The sequence below is a fragment of the Zalophus californianus genome, chromosome 8 (assembly GCF_009762305.2).
Source record: "Zalophus californianus isolate mZalCal1 chromosome 8, mZalCal1.pri.v2, whole genome shotgun sequence".
NCBI lineage: Eukaryota > Metazoa > Chordata > Mammalia > Carnivora > Otariidae > Zalophus > Zalophus californianus.
This window is the reverse complement of record NC_045602.1, coordinates 40,741,647-40,759,824: the sequence shown is the minus strand read 5'-3', so window position 1 is coordinate 40,759,824 and position 18,178 is coordinate 40,741,647. Positions and strand designations below refer to the sequence as shown.

At 41.1% G+C, this 18,178-nt stretch overlaps 1 protein-coding gene across 2 annotated transcripts in view; it reads left to right on the top strand.

The window, feature by feature from the left end:
• The window catches only part of KCMF1 (potassium channel modulatory factor 1), a 74,231-nt gene that overhangs the window by 30,558 nt on the left and 25,495 nt on the right, over positions 1-18,178 (top strand). Inside the window, exons 2-3 of one of the 2 annotated variants that reach the window (XM_027621943.1) lie at positions 4,527-4,623; positions 17,270-17,437. In XM_027621943.1, the coding sequence (XP_027477744.1) occupies positions 4,527-4,623; positions 17,270-17,437 (265 nt within the window). The remainder of the gene's footprint in view (positions 1-4,526; positions 4,624-17,269; positions 17,438-18,178) is intronic. The other variant, XM_027621944.2, reaches the window with a different exon arrangement.

Here is an 18,178-nt window from a genome sequence, read left to right as displayed (position 1 = left end):
GGCTGAACCTCTGTCCTGGAGGGGAAAACAGGAATTTCATCAGCATGCAATTGTGACCAACCAAGTCCAGACAAGCAGCTTAGCCTGGGCCAGACTCCCTGGGCATCGTTCTGTCATCAGATTAACCAGAAAATGTACAATACTATATGATTGTGTGTATGTATAGTTGATTCTTGTTACCTCTGGTAGTTCTGTTCTGCAAAGTTTCCATGAACAGTGACCTAGCAAATACTGAATAATTGCTCCTAGGGGAAATTCAGGGTTAGGTTCCTGTAAGCCTCTGGTAACATTTTCATCAATTGATCGGTCTTTTTTTTTTTTTTTTAGAAGAGATTCTGTTGAAAGACAGTTTATTTAATATATATTGTTGGTTTATGATCCTAGAACTCAGAGCCAACAGCAACATAACTCATGCCTGAACAAAGCTTATCTAATATATATTTTCTCTGTAAGACACGTCATAGCCTTACGGTGTGTAGGAGCACTGGGCAGCACTGCAACTGTGCCATTAGGGGCCGTTTGAAACAGTGAAACCACCTATAAACAGTCCCAGAAAGGTGAAAAACAAGACACTAAATAGACCATGAGAAAGACACTTGTTTACACTATGAGGGCAGAAACAAGAAGGGAGAGAGTTGACTTTTTTTACCCTCAGCTGGTAATGTGCCCAAATGACTGAGAGCTCTACAAGTATTAATACGGATGTACGTGTATTTATACATATTTGTCAACAAAATGGAAAATTAGTCTAGAATGTTAGAAGTCAGGGTAGTAACTTGAGTGGTTACTAGAAGGGGCATGAAGGAGACTTTTGGGGTTCTTGATCTAGGTGTTACACAAGATGTGTTCACTTTGTGAAAACCGAGCTGTGTGTTTATGATTCGTGTACTTGTCTGAATGGTGTTAAACTTCAGGGAAGAGTGTAAAACACACACTACTGTGGCCTCAGGATCTGGATGCTGACCACTCAGGATTCGTGGCTTTGAGTGTCACTACTCTGGTGGGGACTAGTGATTCTGGGGGTTCCCACTTCACCGTCTAGCTCCCTGGTGATTTTTGTTGCTTCTTTGTATTGGATCTTCTGATTCAGTCTTCTGATTCCTAGATTCCATCTGCCCATTGTTTTCCTCTCTCACTCTTTTGGTAACCTATACTTTCATAGTTTCAGGAGAAAGGATGCATGGGAAGTAATTTTTTTTAAGGACTTAATGCACCTTAAAATGTTATTATTCTACCCTCATCCTTGAGTGATAACTTTCCTCGGTGTGGAACTTTAATTTGGACAGTCTTGCCTTTAGAACCTTGGTGACAGGAATGCATCACCTTTCAGTGTCCAGTGTTCCTCTTGCAAACATCACATCTTTGATCTTTGTGTGACCTCTACACCCCTCTTCCCCCAACCCCTCTTCTGGAAGCTAGCAGAATTAGAGTCTCCTTTTTATGTCTGCTCTTCTGAAATGTGATGGGAAGGTCTCCTTTTATCCACTGTGTTGGGTATTCTGTGGGCATTTTCAGTCTGGCAACTCATAACCTCTTTTCTGAGAAGTTTTCTTCAGTTATTCTGTTGGTTATTTCCTCCCCTCCATTTTCTCACTTTTAGAATATTGAAACTTTTAGACAAGTATTCCAGTTTTCTTCTCTTTAATGCTCTCCCCACCCCCCACCCCCCGCTTCTCCTGGAAATAATTCAGTTACTTAACTCCAACTCAGCATATATGGCTTTTCAGTTTTCAGTACAGAATGCACTTTACTCTGCTGTCAGCAGTGCCATGAGTTCCCTAGGTTTGAGACCCCTGTTTTACCCACTTTAACGAATAAACTGTTACTTTCCACTTGGAGTATACTGTTGGAGAGGCAACTTAGAAATTTAAATGCCTCTCGGGGCATCTGGGTGGCTCAGTTGGTTAAGTGTCTGACTCTTGATTTCAGCTCAGGTCATGATCCTCGGGGATGTGGGATCAAGCCCTGCGTCAGGCTCTGTGCTCAGTGAGGAGTCTGCTTGGGATTCTCTCCCTCTGCCCCCCGACTCCCCCGCTTGTGCTCTCTCTCGCAAATAAATAATAAATAAAATCTTTTTTTAAAAAAGAAATTTAACTGCTTCTCGACTCTTAACTATAGAGAGAGAACTGATGGCTACCAGAATAGAGGTGGGTAGGGGCATGGGTGAAATAGATGATGGGGATTAAGGAGGGCACTTGTGATGAGCAGCGAGTGATATATGGAAGTGTTGAATCACTATATTGCACGTCTGAAATTAATATTACACTGTATGTTAACTAACTGGAATTTATTTATTTTTTAAGATTTTATTTATTCAGGGGCGCCTGGGTGGCTCAGTTGGTTAAGCGACTGCCTTCGGCTCAGGTCATGATCCTGGAGTCCCGGGATCGAGTCCCACATCGGGCTCCCTGCTCAGCAGGGAGTCTGCTTCTCCCTCTGACCCTCTTCCCTCTCATGCTCTCTCTCATTCTCTCTCTCAAATAAATAAATAAAATCTTTAAAAAAAAAAAAGATTTTATTTATTCATTTGACAGAGCGAGAGAGCACAAGCAGGGGGAGCTGGAGAAGGAAAGGGAGAAGCAGGCTCCCCGCCGAGCAGGGAGCCCCATGCGGGGCTTGATCCCAGGACTCCGGGATCATGGCCCAAGCCAAAGGCAGACACTTAACCATCTGAGCCACCCAGGCGCCCCTATTTATTTATTTTTAAAGATTTTATTTATTTGTCAGAGAGCACAAGCAGGGGGAGCGGCAGGCAGAGGGAGAGGGAGAAGCGGGCTACCCCCGAGCAGGAAGCCCGACATGGGGCTCAATCCCAGGACCCCAGGATCATGACTCGAGCCGAAGGCAGGCACTTAAACCGACGGAGCCACCCACATGCCCCAACTAACTGGAATTTAAATAAAAACTTAAAAGAAATATAACTGCTTCTAAAGAGCTTTTGCATCTTCCATCTTTCTACAGTTCTTCATGCTTTCATTCTGGAGGTACCTGGTGCTGCCAGTCCTGGATATATTGTTGCATCTGCACTGTAAATTGGGTTGTTTCTTAGCTTTCTCCTTTACCCGAATTAGGATTCAGCTGTCTTCAGTTTCCTAACTCTGTTACCACTCATCCATCTGCTTTCCAGCCTTCAAATTTTGTTGCTGTTGTTTACTCTTTATCATTATGAAATTGTCGGTTTTTAAATGCCAATGCTAAATTTTCAGAAAAGAACAGAATTAGATCTTACCTTGTTATCTGTTCTAGACTTTATTTTTACAAAATTATGGGTCAGTCTCAAATGCCATTGTCCAGTACCTTGTACAGTACTGTGGCCACTAGCCATGTGAGCACTTGAAATGTGGCTGGTGTGGAACCGAATTTTAAATTATATTTAATCTACAGTCACATTTAAAAAATCACATGTGACTAGTGGCTGCCAGACTGGACAGCACAGGTCCGGTGCTGGGGAAGTAGGAATTGGGAGTAACTGATGTCTATATCTAATATATATATCTGCCATAAGGAAGAGGGCTTTTTTTTTTTCCTATTTCCTTCACCATGAGGAATTTTTTCCCCCTATTTCCTTCTCTTTGACTTTCTTATTTGTATCCGTATGGACCCAGGAATTCCTGTGTTCAGTGGGTTATAATCTAGTACTTTTATTATTTATTTTGGTGCTCAGATTATCCCAGATTTGGCCAATGGAAACCCCTTCAAGGGATGCCTGGGTGGCTCAGTCAGTTGAGGGTCTGCCGTCGGCTCAGGTCATGATCCCAGGGTCATGGGATCAAGTCCCACGTCCGGCTCCCTGCTCAGTGTGGAGCCTGCTTCTCCCTCTGCCTGCCGCTCCCCCTGCTTGTGCGCACTCTCTCTCTCTCTCTCTCTCTCTGTCTCTGACAAGTAAATAAATAAAATCTTTAAAAAAAAAATAAACCCCTTCAAGGTTTCTTCTGTATCCTTTTGACATGTATCCGTCATTATCTCTGCATCATTCATTGTAGCAGGCTTGTGTACTTGCCTTACCCCAACCCCTGAAATCATCCATCTTCCTGGGGAGCTCTGGTTTTTCTTAGTGGAGGATGCTGTTTAGAAACCAAGATTGTGGTGCTGTGTGTGCTCATTGCTGCTGGAGCATCACTGCTTCTAGACTTTCTCAGTTGACAGTATTTTAATGGCTAGTAGCTGTTGCGTTGGCGAGTAGTTATAGACATTGCCAATTTTACAACAAAGGAAAAAACGGTGTTACTAGAGTTTTATGAGCAGAATGCAACTGGCTGGTGATGAGAGTGCTGGGGCCAGAGCCCCTCTTCTCCTGAAGGGATGCTTTCTCTCTCCCTCTAGGACCTCCCATTGGCAGAATGTAAAACCAGAAGCCAACTGCCAAGGGAATCTGAAAATCAAGTTTTCAGACCCTAGACATGGTTGCTTAATCTCAGTACCATTGACATTTTGGGCCAGGTGGCTGTCCTGTGCTTTGGAGGATGTTTAGTAATATACTTGGCCTCTACCCACTTGATACCAGTATCTCCCTCCCTCCAACCCAGATGCTTCCATACATTGCCAGATATCCCCTGGGGGACAAAATGGCCCCGATGAAGAACCACCTCCGAGACCCAGCATTGCAGAGCTGCATACAGAAGGGTAAGCTTGAAGCTGAGAAACAGTAGTAATAACCAGCACCCTACTTTGTAATTCAGATGCCCTTGATAGCCTTGAAATGTGAAGGAGGGGAAGAGAAATTTATGTTTATGTATCTGTGACAGCCCTGCGATATAGAAAGATTATTATATGCTTTTCCCCCCTTTAATTGATGAAGAAAGTAATCTCTTTTCAGTCAGACAGGATTCAAATCCTTGCCAATAAAGTTTTTGTTTCCCTGCTCGTAATGTTTGCTCTTGGAGTTACTGCCATTCCTTTTTTAAGTGGGTGAACTGCTCTTTTGAGTGTTGCATTTCAAAGTCATTGTTGGTATATTGTCAGCCTGGATGCATATTCTGTATGGTGCCCTACTCAGGGTCAGACTGCTCAGAATCATGGCTAGAAACGTTCATAAGTGGAGGGAAGAGGAAACATGAATCATACTTACATTAAAGCCAATGTTTTTATTTTATTTTTAGCTTTGGATACTTATATTTGAATACCAGTTGATTTACTAGAGACTTACGTCAAACTTTGTAAGCACCGTTCATTTTCCTCATTTTGTCCTTTCCTTCTTTCTGTTCCATACTACTGTATGTCACTCTCCCTGATACAGAGATGTGTCCTCTCTCAAAGGGAATCTCCCAAAAATCAGCCTAATTAACTTTTTACAGGATCTTTCTGCTTACATGTTTCATTATCGCCTAAAAGGTAACATCTAAAATTAGACTAGTATGCTTCCTAAACCAGATGTATACTGCCTCTTTTCTCCCAGTGCTAGAGCATTCTCTGTACTTTGTGTTAATTATTCCTAGTCCTCTCCAGAGTTTTACGTCTGCTGTTCTTTAGTCTAAAATCAGTAAAGAACTGGAGCAGACATAAAGAAAAATAATGTAACAGTTGAAGGTAACATTTTTGAGGACTTGTTAGGTTTTAAATTGGTTACCTAGACAAAAGGAGGTAGGGACTGAATTTTTGTCTTAAAAATGTGGTGGGTTTCTGAGAATGAGTTTAGAAAAACTTCTATGAGTAGGTAACATGGAAGAAAGGGACCTGAGGGGCGCCTGGGTGGCTCAGATGGTTAAGCGTCTGCCTTCGGCTCAGGTCATGATCCCAGGGTCCTGGGATCGAGTCCCGCATCAGGCTCCCTGCTCCTTGGGAGCCTGCTTCTCCCTCTGCCTCTCTCTCTCTCTCTCTCTCATGAATAAATAAATAAAATCTTTAAAAAAAAAAAAAAAGGGACCTGAGGTGGTTATTTCAGTGTTTTGAAGTAAAGGTACCTCAGGAACTGCATGGGACAAAGAGTTGTGTCAGAGGGAGGCTAACTGTGGGTTCTCTTGTACCCTTCCAACCAGAAGAGGTCTTTTTTTTTTTTTTAAAGATTTTATTTATTTATTTGAGAGAATGCGTGAGTGGGGGGAGGAGCATAAGGCAAGGGACAAGCAGACTCCGAGCTGAGCACAGAGCCTGATGCAGGGCTCTATCCCACGACCCTGAGATCGTGACCCAAGCTGAAATCCAGGGTCAGACCCTCAACCAACTAAGCCACCCAGGCACCCCAGAATAGGTCATCATTTATTGTTGTTGTTGTTATGTTGGTCGCATTTCCATAGTTCTCTGTCCCTGAGTCACTCTTCATGCTATAGTGTGCTTCTTTACATATCTTTATTTCCTATTAAGTTTTAAGCACTAAATGGGTACCTACGCAGGTGCTCAAAACTTTTTGTTGATTAAAATAATGTGTTTTAGGGCGCCTGGGTGGCTCAGTTGGTTAAGCGACTGCCTTCGGCTCAGGTCATGATCCTGGAGTCCCGGGATCGAGTCCCACATCGGGCTCCCTGCTCAGCAGGGAGTCTGCTTCTCCCTCTGACCCTCTTCCCTCTCGTGCTCTCTGTCCCTCATTCTCTCTCTCTCAAATAAAAAAAAAATAAATAAAAATATTTAAAATAATGTGATTTAGGTAAGTCAATGCACAATTAGCTCCTACTTTTGATGCAGGACAATAGAAAGAGCTGTCATGTGCCTTGCTTGACTGGAAATTTATCACAAGTGCATGTGCACACATTTCTAGCTCAAATATCATTAAATAGATATCATTAAACTGTATGTTTTCTGCTCCCTTCCTGTTCATTTTGTGGTATATTAAGGATTTCCAGTTTTCTTCCCTTTTCCTTCAAAGAGTTGCAGAAAATTATTTTAAAATGTTTAAACCATAGGCCAGGAAGTTCAGGAGGTTGTGTGTGTGGGGGGTAATACCATTAAGTATGTTTCACCTTTTAGTGTCTGAAATGACATTCTTTTCTTACACAGGTATCTAGAGTCTGTCTTTCCAGGCAGTAAGTCCCCTCCTGCTATTTGTGCTTATTGGCCGAGTGTAAGATGGGAGAACATTCTAAACGGTTCCTCCACCCTGTTGTCAGGGTCCAGTGGTATGATCATCACACTGCCTTTGAGCAGCCTGCCCAGCTCATAAACTGTATCTGAGAGAAGTCATTCTTGAATGCTTAGCTTGAAACCCAGTGACTAATTTATACTTTAGCAGGAATTAACAGGTATGGGATATAGAACCCATCTTTGGGCCCCCCCCCAGAAAAAGTTTTATTTCATAATTCCACGAGGTCAACTGTTTTACCCATTTATGCCTCTGCATAAAACCAGCCATCCTGTGTCCAAAAGTCCTCTTCCATGTTACTTCACAAGTTATGAGGAGATGGGGAATTTGTCCATGTTGGCTACTTTTTTTTTTTTTAAGAAAACATTTTAAACATAGAATTAAGGCTTTGCAGATACAGGTGAATTCCACTTTATATCCTTTCTTGATTCCATTTTATTTCCTTCCATCTCTCTACCTCCTAGAGGTAGCACTTCTTACAATTGATGTGTATCCTTTCTGTCCACCTTTCAGTATGCTTTCCACAATGTATGTGTCCATAGAATATTGTGTTGTGTATTTTTAAACTTATGGAAGTGGTTCCATATAATATGTATCCTTTTACCACTTTTTTTTTTTTTTTTTTGGTAGGGACTGACACACGTTGATACAGGGAAGTCTGGTAGTTCATTGGAGTGCAGTGGTGTAGTATTGCAGGATGTGATTGTGTCATGTGTCATAGGTTGTCAATTCCCATGTCTGAAGATGCATGTGTACCGGATTTCCTGATACGCTTGAAAAGACCAAAAGTGAAAAATAAACTATATATTTGAAAGTCATATTGTTCTGCTGTGATTTGAAGGAGTGAGGCCAGACATGTTTCCAGCTTACTGAAATTTTATTTATCTCTATGCCGTAGCAAATAAAAACTGCTGAAGATACCCACTTCTGAAACAAACAACAGATTTATTACTGTCACAAGGCATGCCTCAGTAGACTACCCTGTATAGCAATCACTGGTTTGCCACTCGATAGCTGTGTGCTTTTGGAGCAGGATACTTAGTGCTTGTGTCCTCTGTTTGTGTATCTGTAGAAGAACAACAGTTCAGTGACCAAGCCTTTCGGCAGGTGCCTGGGCATCAAGGTCAGATTGGTTATTGAAGGAACATTGCTGGGTAGAGGTGAGCTGAGGGAGATTCTCCTGGGTTGTGTCATGCCTGTTTAAGTGTTTTAATTTCTTTAGACTAGCACCTACAGGTTTGAAATTTAGTGTTTTTTACTATTATTCTCTTTTCCTAATCTCTGCAAAATATAAGCACTGGATATTTTCATTAAATGATCGCCTTGTCTGAGGATACTTGTTTTGGGAGGGCTGGAGCACTCTGCCTTGCCCCATAGACCTGCCTGGGGAGGGTCTGCAAACAGAGTAATTTCTGTGCACTGTGTGTTGTTTAAAGCAACTACCCCGAATTGCACATATATATGTGAATACTGGGTTCTTAGTTTTTATTTTTACACACAAAACCGTGACTGACCGTCAGTCACCTGTTTCCCACCACCAGTGGCATCATCTGTTACAGCTGCCAGCCACACTCTGCTGGGCTGTTGTGGCTGACTGGCGGCTGGTGCCCAGAACTACGGGGCGCGGCATTTTTGCCTCACTCGTTTTCTTTTCTCCTGTAGGAAACAAGTACCTGTCGTTCAGTCCCTTTCTCTTCCCCCTCAGTTTTCATCATTCAGTAATCCTTACATCAAGGAGTCTATATTAATGCCTTCTCCCTTCTCTCTTTTTGAGCTCTTATCTAATTACCCTGAGAAAGCATCCTCTTCTTTCCTTCATTCGACAGATAGTCACTGAAATCCTTACATACCTCCTCTTCCTTCGTTCTGTGTGTGAGTCCGAAAACAGCTCTAATCATGGCCGAACATAATAGACTGAGTAACATAGAAGCCTCTCTATTTCCAGATAAGAGTTTCTGAAAGGCTGTTCGCCAGTTCATGAGTGAGCAAGTCCACTGCTACTAAGATAGGCTCCCTTTTGCAGGCCAGGGATGCATTTCTGTGAAATAAGAGGGTAGACCAGGTTCTTTAAAACCAAGCAAACCAATCATTTATTCCAGAATGGACCAACTTCCTCTACATTGGGAACTTTTAGGGATGAATTTAACTTCCCTCCTTGACAAAATGCATAAGGAACTCTTTAATATAATGTTTAACCCCTGCCTCTCTGTCCACTTTTTGGGGCAGATTTGAACTGGCTTTGAATCATCCTTAGCCACAAAAGAAGTTTAATCACACTTCACAACTGCCTCATAACTTTGTTGTGAAGATTAAGAAAGCAATATATGTAAGCTTTCTGGCACACAGTAAATAATGGTAGAAGTTGCGACTCATACCACTAGAGTATTAGCTCTATGTAGCAAACATTTGTGTTCATTGCTATATTTGGCACATAGTAGATAATAAATAATGAAAGGTTAGATGGATGCTCGTTATTGTTACATATGACAGAACTTGTAGAATTCTACCTAAAAACAATAAAAATAAGAAAGCCAAGTCTCCATACAGAAAGGGTTGTTCTAAATTGCCAGGTAAGTGTATCAGTCTCAAGCAGGTCTATTAAGTGTGAAAAGCACAAGTACTGTCAACCTACTTACCGAACTTCTCCATGTTTTCCCCTCTCCAGTGTTCCTCTTGGTCACCCAGTTCTGGTCCTTCTGAATCTTGCCCTCCCCCAGCTGTATACCCCTTTCTCATGTCTTCTTTCTCTGCCCCTGGACTCTCTTATAGGTCTTTTTTCAGGGGCGCCTGGGTGGTTCAGTCGTTAAGTGTCTGCCTGAGGTTCAGGTCATGGTCCCAGGGTCTTGGGATCGAGCCCTGCATCCGGCTCCCTGCTCGGCGGGAAGCCTGCTTCTCCCTCTCCCACTACCCCTGCTTGTGTTCCCTCTCTTGCTGTGTCTCTCTGTGTCAAATAAATAAATAAAATGTTAAAAAAACACAAAACTATAGGTCTTTTTTTGAATGGTATCTTTATATGGGTCTCTCTATCCAATTTTCTCTCCTCTTGACTTTCTCCCATAACCATATGGCAGAGATTTTTAAAAATAAACATGTATAGAGTTACAGATATATTTAATTTTTTTGGTTTTGTTCATAATCCTAAAAATAATTAAGTAGGGCTTTTTTTTTTTAACCTCCTAGAGTTACTTTACCTTTGCAAGGCATGATTATATTTCCTCTGTGATGCTTTAATAGAAAGGGGGAAAGATTTTCATTCCTGTTCTAGGCTCCCAGCTTGTGAAGCGTTTTTTTTGTTGTTGTTGTTTGTTTTTTAGATTTTATTTATTTCACAGAGAGAGAGAGGGAACAAGTAGGCAGAGAGGCAGGCAGAGGGAGGAGAGGGAGACGCAGGCTTCCCGCTGAGCAGGGAGCCCGATGCGGGGCTCAATCCCAGGACCCTGGGATCATGACCCAAGCCGAAGGCAGACGCTTAACCGACTGAGCCACCCAGGTGCCCCTGAAGCGTTTTAAAATATATCTTAAATTCCTTCCTTCAGCAGTTTTGCAGGAGATATTTCTCCAGATATTTTGAAATACCTTTCAACCATCTTCTTTATTACTGGCTACTTCTGCTTTTCACTGAGTTACAATAGTTCATTTCTTTAATTGCTTCCATGTTCATCTGAGATCGTCTCAAAGAGTTGCATGATTTTTCAACCACCTAAATGCAAAGAGCCTCTTCTTGGGAATTGTCCTTATCATTTTAAAGTTGTTTTAATGGCATAGTTCTCTGTACCATTCTCATTATTAAAACTATTGTCTAGCATATATAATATAATACCTTTTTAAGTCACTTATTAGAAGTTCATGGGATTATTAAAAATGCATGATACTTAGATTTTGTTAAAGTAAAAAAAGGGTCTACTCCCCAAATTACATGGCACTAGAAGTCAAAATAAATTGTCATTGACGGGGGCGCCTGGGTGGCTCAGTTGGTGAAGCATCTGCCTTTGGCTCAGGTCATGATCCCAGAGTCCTGGGATCAAGCCCTGCATCAGACTTCCTTTTCAGCGAGGAGCATGCTTCTCTCTCCCTCCGCTGCTCCCCCTGCTTGTGCTCTCTCTCTCTCTGTCAAATAAATAAATAAAATATATTTTTTAAAAATTGTCATTGACAAATGACAATTTCCTTCTGTGTTCTTTGTCAATGTGTTCCTTGTCACACCGCTGCCCTTTACTGACCTTCCCTTCCCATCAGCTCTTCCCTGCCTAAAAATTTATTCAAATGAAAAGGCTGTATCACCCTTTGGGTTTTTCCTTTTTGAAACTGTAAATAGGGGTGCGTGGCTGACTCAGTTGGTAGAGCATGCAGTGGTTGTAAGTTTGAGCCCCACGTTGGGTATAGAGATTACTTAAAAATAATCTTTAAAAATCAATAAATCACTGTCAATAAACAACTGTAGAAACCTCTTTGTTTCATTGTAGAAAATTAAGGGTAAAAAAGACTTTAAATATTATTTCAATGGTTTTTTATTTTTATTTTTTTTAAAGATTTTATTTATTTGACAGAGAGAGAAAGAGAGAAGGAACACAAGCAGGGCGAGTGGGAGAGGGAGAAGCAGGCTTCCTGCCAAGCGGCGAGCCCGATGTGGGACTCAATCCCCATGACCTGAGCCGAAGTCAGACGCTAAACGACTGAGCCACCCAGGCACCCCTGTTTCAATGGTTTTTTAAACTTATTTTCTGTTCCCACTAGAGGGCATTCTTTCCTTTGATTTTTAGTTCATAGCTTTTGTGTATTTATTTTACAGAACTGTTAAATAACAAGGTAGATGTTGAGGATATGAATGTGCTCAGATAGCCCTCTTACGGATAGGGGTTGTCAGATACACACATTCTCTTCATTTAAGTTTCACCGGTGCCAGTACCAAAATTGAGGTAAAACTATATTTCCTGGCATTTTTATCTTGTAGCTTGGTCGGATGGGATCACAAATATCCCACCATAACTTTATGATGTAATTTGTGCAGTTACCATTTTATAAACCAATGCTTATCCAAATTTATTTATGACACACTATGGCTAACACTAGATTATTCAAAGATGAATTGCCTATTTTATTATTTGGTTAACTCCATTTTTGTAGGATGTATTTGGTAGAGGGTAAATGAACCTAAACATTGTTTTTAATCCAGTAGATCTCAGTGCTGACACCCAGTGGTCCTCCAGCCTTGTCTCACAAGGCAGTATTTTCTTTGACAATATTTGAACTCGTTTCTGTTGTGACATCATACTTTTCTATAGGAACTTTAATTCTTAACATCTAATCATAAGTAGCTCTGTTCTTTCTATCAAGGAATTGCTGATTTTACATATGCCACATATATGTTCTGTTTCAGAGTTTCCTGAGCCTCCTGGTACCAGGTAGGACCACAACTGTTAACCCAAGAGACTGTGCAGAAGCGAGCTTATTTTCCCTAATAGAAACTGTAGATTGCCTGTAGTTGAAACTAAGGGGGCAAATTTTGGTAGTCTGTTATACAGTGAATTCAGACAGATATACTAAGAAGGGACTCTGTTTTAAGTGGGAAATCTGGGCTTCTCTTCAAAACTAAATGAGGCTTGGTAATTCTAAGTGGGAGTGGGGGAAGATGTGGTTGCTGTTGAGAAACAGCCACAAAGCCTAGGCCTGCTGCTGTGCTTTACTTTCAGGTCAGAAGGTGCTATGGAATCTTCTGTAAAATTAGATATGGACTCATTAGGTATTGATTTAAGCTTATGTTGACAGAAGTATTAAATTTGAAGTGTTAAATGGCAGAGTTAATACTTCAATGAGAAGGGCAGGCTGTGTGGAAAAACTATGCGGTGTAAAACATTTTCACCTCCTTGACTTTTTATTCATAGTCCACTATCATAGTCCACTAATCACACACAAACCCCCCCCAAGCATACTTGCCACCATAGATCATTACAAAGTGACTCTTACGTTTTAAGAAACCCTACTAAGAACTTACCTAACATAATGTTTGGTGGTATGGCTGAAATAAGTATTTGTGTTTGAAATAATAACTTCGAATCAGAAACGTTGTTAAATGTCTTTACTGTTTAAGAAGTTTAAGAAGTTAGAAAACATACGGGGCACCTGAGTGGCTCAGTCTGGTGAATCATCTGCCCTTGGCTCAGGTCATGATCTCAGGGTCTTGGGATCAAGCCCCAAGTTGGGCTTCCTGCTCAGCAGGGAGTCTGCTTGTCCTTCTGCCTCTCCTCCCTGCTTGTGCTCTCTCTCTCTCTCTCTCAAATAAAATCTTTTTTAAAAAGTTAGAAAACACACATTTTAGAGATGACTCCATCGTGCTCGCTTCAGCAGCACATATACTAAAATTAGAAATGACTCCATCAAAAAACAGTAATTTTAAAAACAACAACCCTATTTCTTTTTTTTTTAAAGATTTTATTTATTTATTTGAGAGAGAGAGAATGAGAGAGCACGAGAGGGAAGAGGGTCAGAGGGAGAAGCAGACTCCTTGCTGAGCAGGGAGCCTGATGTTTGGGACTCGATCCCGGGACTCCAGGATCATGACCTGAGCCGAAGGCAGTCGCTTAACCAACTGAGCCACCCAGGCGCCCAACAACCCTATTTATTAAGATTTTATTTTTTTTAAGTAATCTCTGTACCCACCATGGGGCTCAGACTCACAACCCTGAGATCAAGGGTCGCACGCTCTACTGACTGAGCCAGCCAGGCGCCCCAGCAACCCTAGTTCTTAAAGGTCTGACAGTTAACTGAACTCCAGCGGGGTTGTAGGTGAAGCCTCCCACCACCCCACACCATGACCCTGTAGGAGAACTACAGGCATTTCAATTTAGGTAACTTAGAATTATTCTATCAGAAGAGTAAAACAGGCAAGGGACAAGCATCATCAGACCTTCCTACTCAAAGTGATGGTTGCAGAGTTCGGCAGTGTGGTCACCATCCACAGTTGCCATAAGTTTTGTTCATTATACCGGTCTGCAGGCGCCCCCCTATGGAAAGAAAAGTCAGGCCTGCAGAGTAACCTCAGATGGGACACACCAAAAAGTTAGTGTTCAAAGCTGCGTTTACCTTTCTGGCACCTTTTTAGCACAGTTCATGCTACATTTGTTTGGCAAAGTTCTTGTATCCAGTTACATTAAATTTCCATTTGTGAATCTGAGTAGTCATTTACCCCTTTTCAGTATTTTTAATGTTACGTTAAAAGCATTGTCCTGCCTGGCAGCTGTTTTGAATGAGCAAATTTTGAAGTATTCCATCTTTTTGCTCAAATACCATCTTTTCTGTGAAGCTCTGCTGCTCCTACAATTTCTCCTTTTCTGCTTTATTTTTCTCCATGGCACTTTCTTCTAACTTGCTTTACAACTTCGTTTGTTTTTATACCTGTCTTAACCCACTCAAATGTTAGCTTCACAGGGGCAGAGCTTTGTCTGTGTCGTTGATTGCTCTATGTGCACCACCTAGAACATAGTAGGCCCTCAGTATTTATTGAATTTGCTGAAAAACTGTTGGCTTGATGCCGTCATTCGGCTTTCAGTGTAATTTGGTGAGACCTCAGTACAACTTGGGAAATCTTAACAATCTGAAAGGGTATTTTGAGGACTGATTTAAAAGGTTGTATATACTAGTACTGATATTGAATTGTATACCAGAAGATGTGATAACATCTGAATGAAATAATGTAAGACCTTCAGGGGCACCTAACTGGCTCAGAGGAGTGTAGAGTGTACCACTCTTGATCTCAGGGTCGTGAGTTCGAGCCCCACATTGGGTGCAGAAATTACTTCAAGGAAAACAAGAGTGGTACTATAGACGACCCCCTCTGCCAGATCTAAAAGAGGGTCAACCCCAACCTTTCAAGATCACTGAGGGCTCCATATCCCCCAGAGGGAAGCACTGACCAAAATTTTATCATTCCCTGTTTTCCCTTTATAGATTCACTGCATGTTTGATTTCCTAAACTAGATAGTGTTTTGTTTTGTTTTTTAAAGATTTTATTTATTAATTTGACACAGAGAGAGAGATAGCAAGAGCAGGAACACAAGCAGGGAGAGTGGGAGAGGGAGAAGCAGGCTTCCCGCAGAGCAGGGAGCCCGATGAGGGACTCGATCCCAGGACCCTGGGATCATGACCTGAGCCGAAGGCAGACGCTTAACGACTGAGCCACCCAGGCGCCCCTAGATAGTGTTTTTGAACTTTAAACTATATATATCCTTTGAGGCTTGCTTTCAGTCATGTGAGATTTGTGAAGTCCTCACCTGTGGCTATGATGCATTTTCTAATTCATTCTATAACGGACTGTTATTGGGCCTTCAGGTTGTTAACACCCTGCCTCCCCCACCTCCATTGGAAAAACTGCTGTGAACATTCTGCATTCTTCTGATACACACAGACAAACGAGTCCCCAGGGAATCTACTTAAGAGAGAAGTCGCAGAGTCCTAGGAATTGCACAGATTTAACTTGAGTAGAATGTGAACAAAATTTTACAAGTTGTCGTACTGATCTGTGCTCCCATTAGCAGAGTAGAAGTGTTTCTGTTGTATCCTCACTATGTATCCTCACTAGCTCTGGAAATCATCAGATTTCTAGGGTTTTGCCAGACTGGTAGATGTAAAATGATGATGGCTTGTGATAGTTTTATTTGTACTTCTTTGATGACTGATGAGATTGAGCATATTTTCATATATTTCCTGGTCATTTGTGTTGGTTGTTCTTCCTAGTGCCCACTCAAGTCTTTGCCCATTTGCCCATTTTTCTATTAGATGTTGGTCATTTTCTTACCGATATGTCAGAGTTCTTAATGTGTTCTGAACCCCAAACTGTTGTCTGTCGTGTATGTTGCTCATGTCACCAGTTTCGGGGCCTTCTTGTCTTTCCATCACTATAGGGCGTTAAAAGGTAAAGAAAAAAATCTTAATTTTAATGTAGTTAAACACATGGTTTGGACCGTGTGTGTGTTTTAAGAGATTGTTTCCTACTCTGAGCTCATAAAAATATTCCCCTATATTGTCTTCCAGGGATTTTTTTCTCCCCCACTTTCCTTTGGCATTTGTCTTTAAACCATCTGGAATTGATTTTTGTGTGTGGGATCTGTGGCAGAGATGCGATTTTATTTTCCCCACATATGGATAATCACCTGTCCTGGCACCATTCATTGTCTCCCTTTCCCCACTGATCTCTAGGGACTTTGTTGTCATAAAATAGATTTCAACATGTGTGTATCTGTTTTGGGTTTTCTGTTCTGTTTCATTGGTCAGTTGATCCGTCTCCATGCCAGTAGTATCCTGTCTTAATTACTGTAGTTTTACTATTTTTTTAAATTTTTTAAGACTTTATTTGTGAGAGAGAGAGAGCACTGGAAAGCAAGCATGCACGGAGGAGGGGCAGAGGGGGCGGGAGAGGGACCAGCAGATTTCCTGAAGAGGAGGGAGCCCATGTGGGGCTTGATCCCAGGACCTGAGATCATGACCTGAGCCAAAACCAGGAGTTAACCAACTGAGCCCCTAACTATAGCTTTATAATAGTGCTTGATATGTTAAGTAAATCCCTCCATCTTATTTTTCTTCAGGAATATCTTGGTTATTCTTGGCCCTTTGCAACTTGCATAAAAATTTGAGTCAGCTTGTCATGTTCCACAAAAACTTCTTTTGTGATTTTGATTAGAATTGCATTGATTCCACCAATCGATTTGGGGGAGAATTGACATTTCATTTCATGAAGCTTCTCATTTGTAAACATTTTTATTTTTTAAAGTTCTTTAAATGTCTTTGAGCGTGTGTGTGTGTGTGTGTGTGTGTGTGTGTGTGTGTGTGTGTGTATTTATTTATTTAAAGTTTTGTTTTTTTTTTTTTAAGTAATGTCCACACCCATCATGGAGCTCAAGCCTACAACCCTAAGATCAAGAGTTGCATGCTCCACCCACTGAGCCAGCCAGGCATCCCTGAATATATGTTTACTTATTTGCTTCATAAAGGGCTGCCTATCTTTGGCTAGATTTACTCATAGGCATTTTTTTAATGCTGTTGCAAATGGCATAACTTTTTAAAGTTACTTTCATGAGGAATGTAAATCAGAATAACAGATCCACCATATTGTTGGAAATTCTTGTGGCATTTTACTATGTTGTTTCTAGTCATTTGGGGAAGGAAATGTGGGGTTAAATGTGTACCTTAAAACATTTATAAAAATGAGGTGGAGTGTGGCCTGTTACATAGCTGCTAATTAATGATATTTCTTTTTTTTAATAGGTGTCAGCTGTGATGCATGTTTAAAAGGAAATTTTCGAGGTCGCAGATACAAGTGTTTAATTTGCTACGATTACGATCTTTGTGCATCTTGTTATGAAAGTGGTGCAACAACAACAAGGCATACAACTGACCACCCAATGCAGTGCATATTAACAAGAGTAGATTTTGGTATGTATTTAGTTCACATTTTAATGGGTTGTCATTTAGAAGTTTGTGTGTGTGTGCGTGAAAAAGTAAAGGCAAAATGTTCTAAGACTCTTGCCAATAGGATACATTAAAAGTAACATGAATCTTTTATATTCTAAATAATTCTCTTAATCATAGCTTAATTGTTCATGAAAGCCATTCAGAGATCTAGAAAACTGACAAGGTCTGAGATGGAAGAGTGCCTCAGTAAAGGAGTAAAGTCAATGGACTGTTCTTGCCAACAGCACACAAATATTCTTGCTCTGGTTATCAGAAAGCAGATTGTTTCTACAGTTGATTAGAAGACCTTGTTAAACCATAAGAAAAGCTATAAATGTTTCATGCTGTAATTTCTTACCTAGTCAGCACTTGTTATCTTTCTGTTTACAGCCATCATAGTTGCTATGAGGTAGTATCTCATGGGGTTTTGATTCGCATTTCTCTGATGGCTAATGATAGTGACCATCTTTTCTTATGCTTAATGGCCATTTGTAGATCTGCATTGGAGAAATGGCTATTCAGATCCTTTTTTAATTGGGCAGTATGTCTTTTTAGTACTGAGTTTTAATAGTTCCTTGTATACTCTTTATACAAGTTCCTTATCAGGTGGATGATTTGCAGAAATTTTCTTGTGTTCTATGGGTTGTCTTTTCACTTTTTTTTTTTTTTTAAACTAGGCTCCATGCTCACTGTGGAGCCTGAACCCAGGGCCCTGAGATCGAG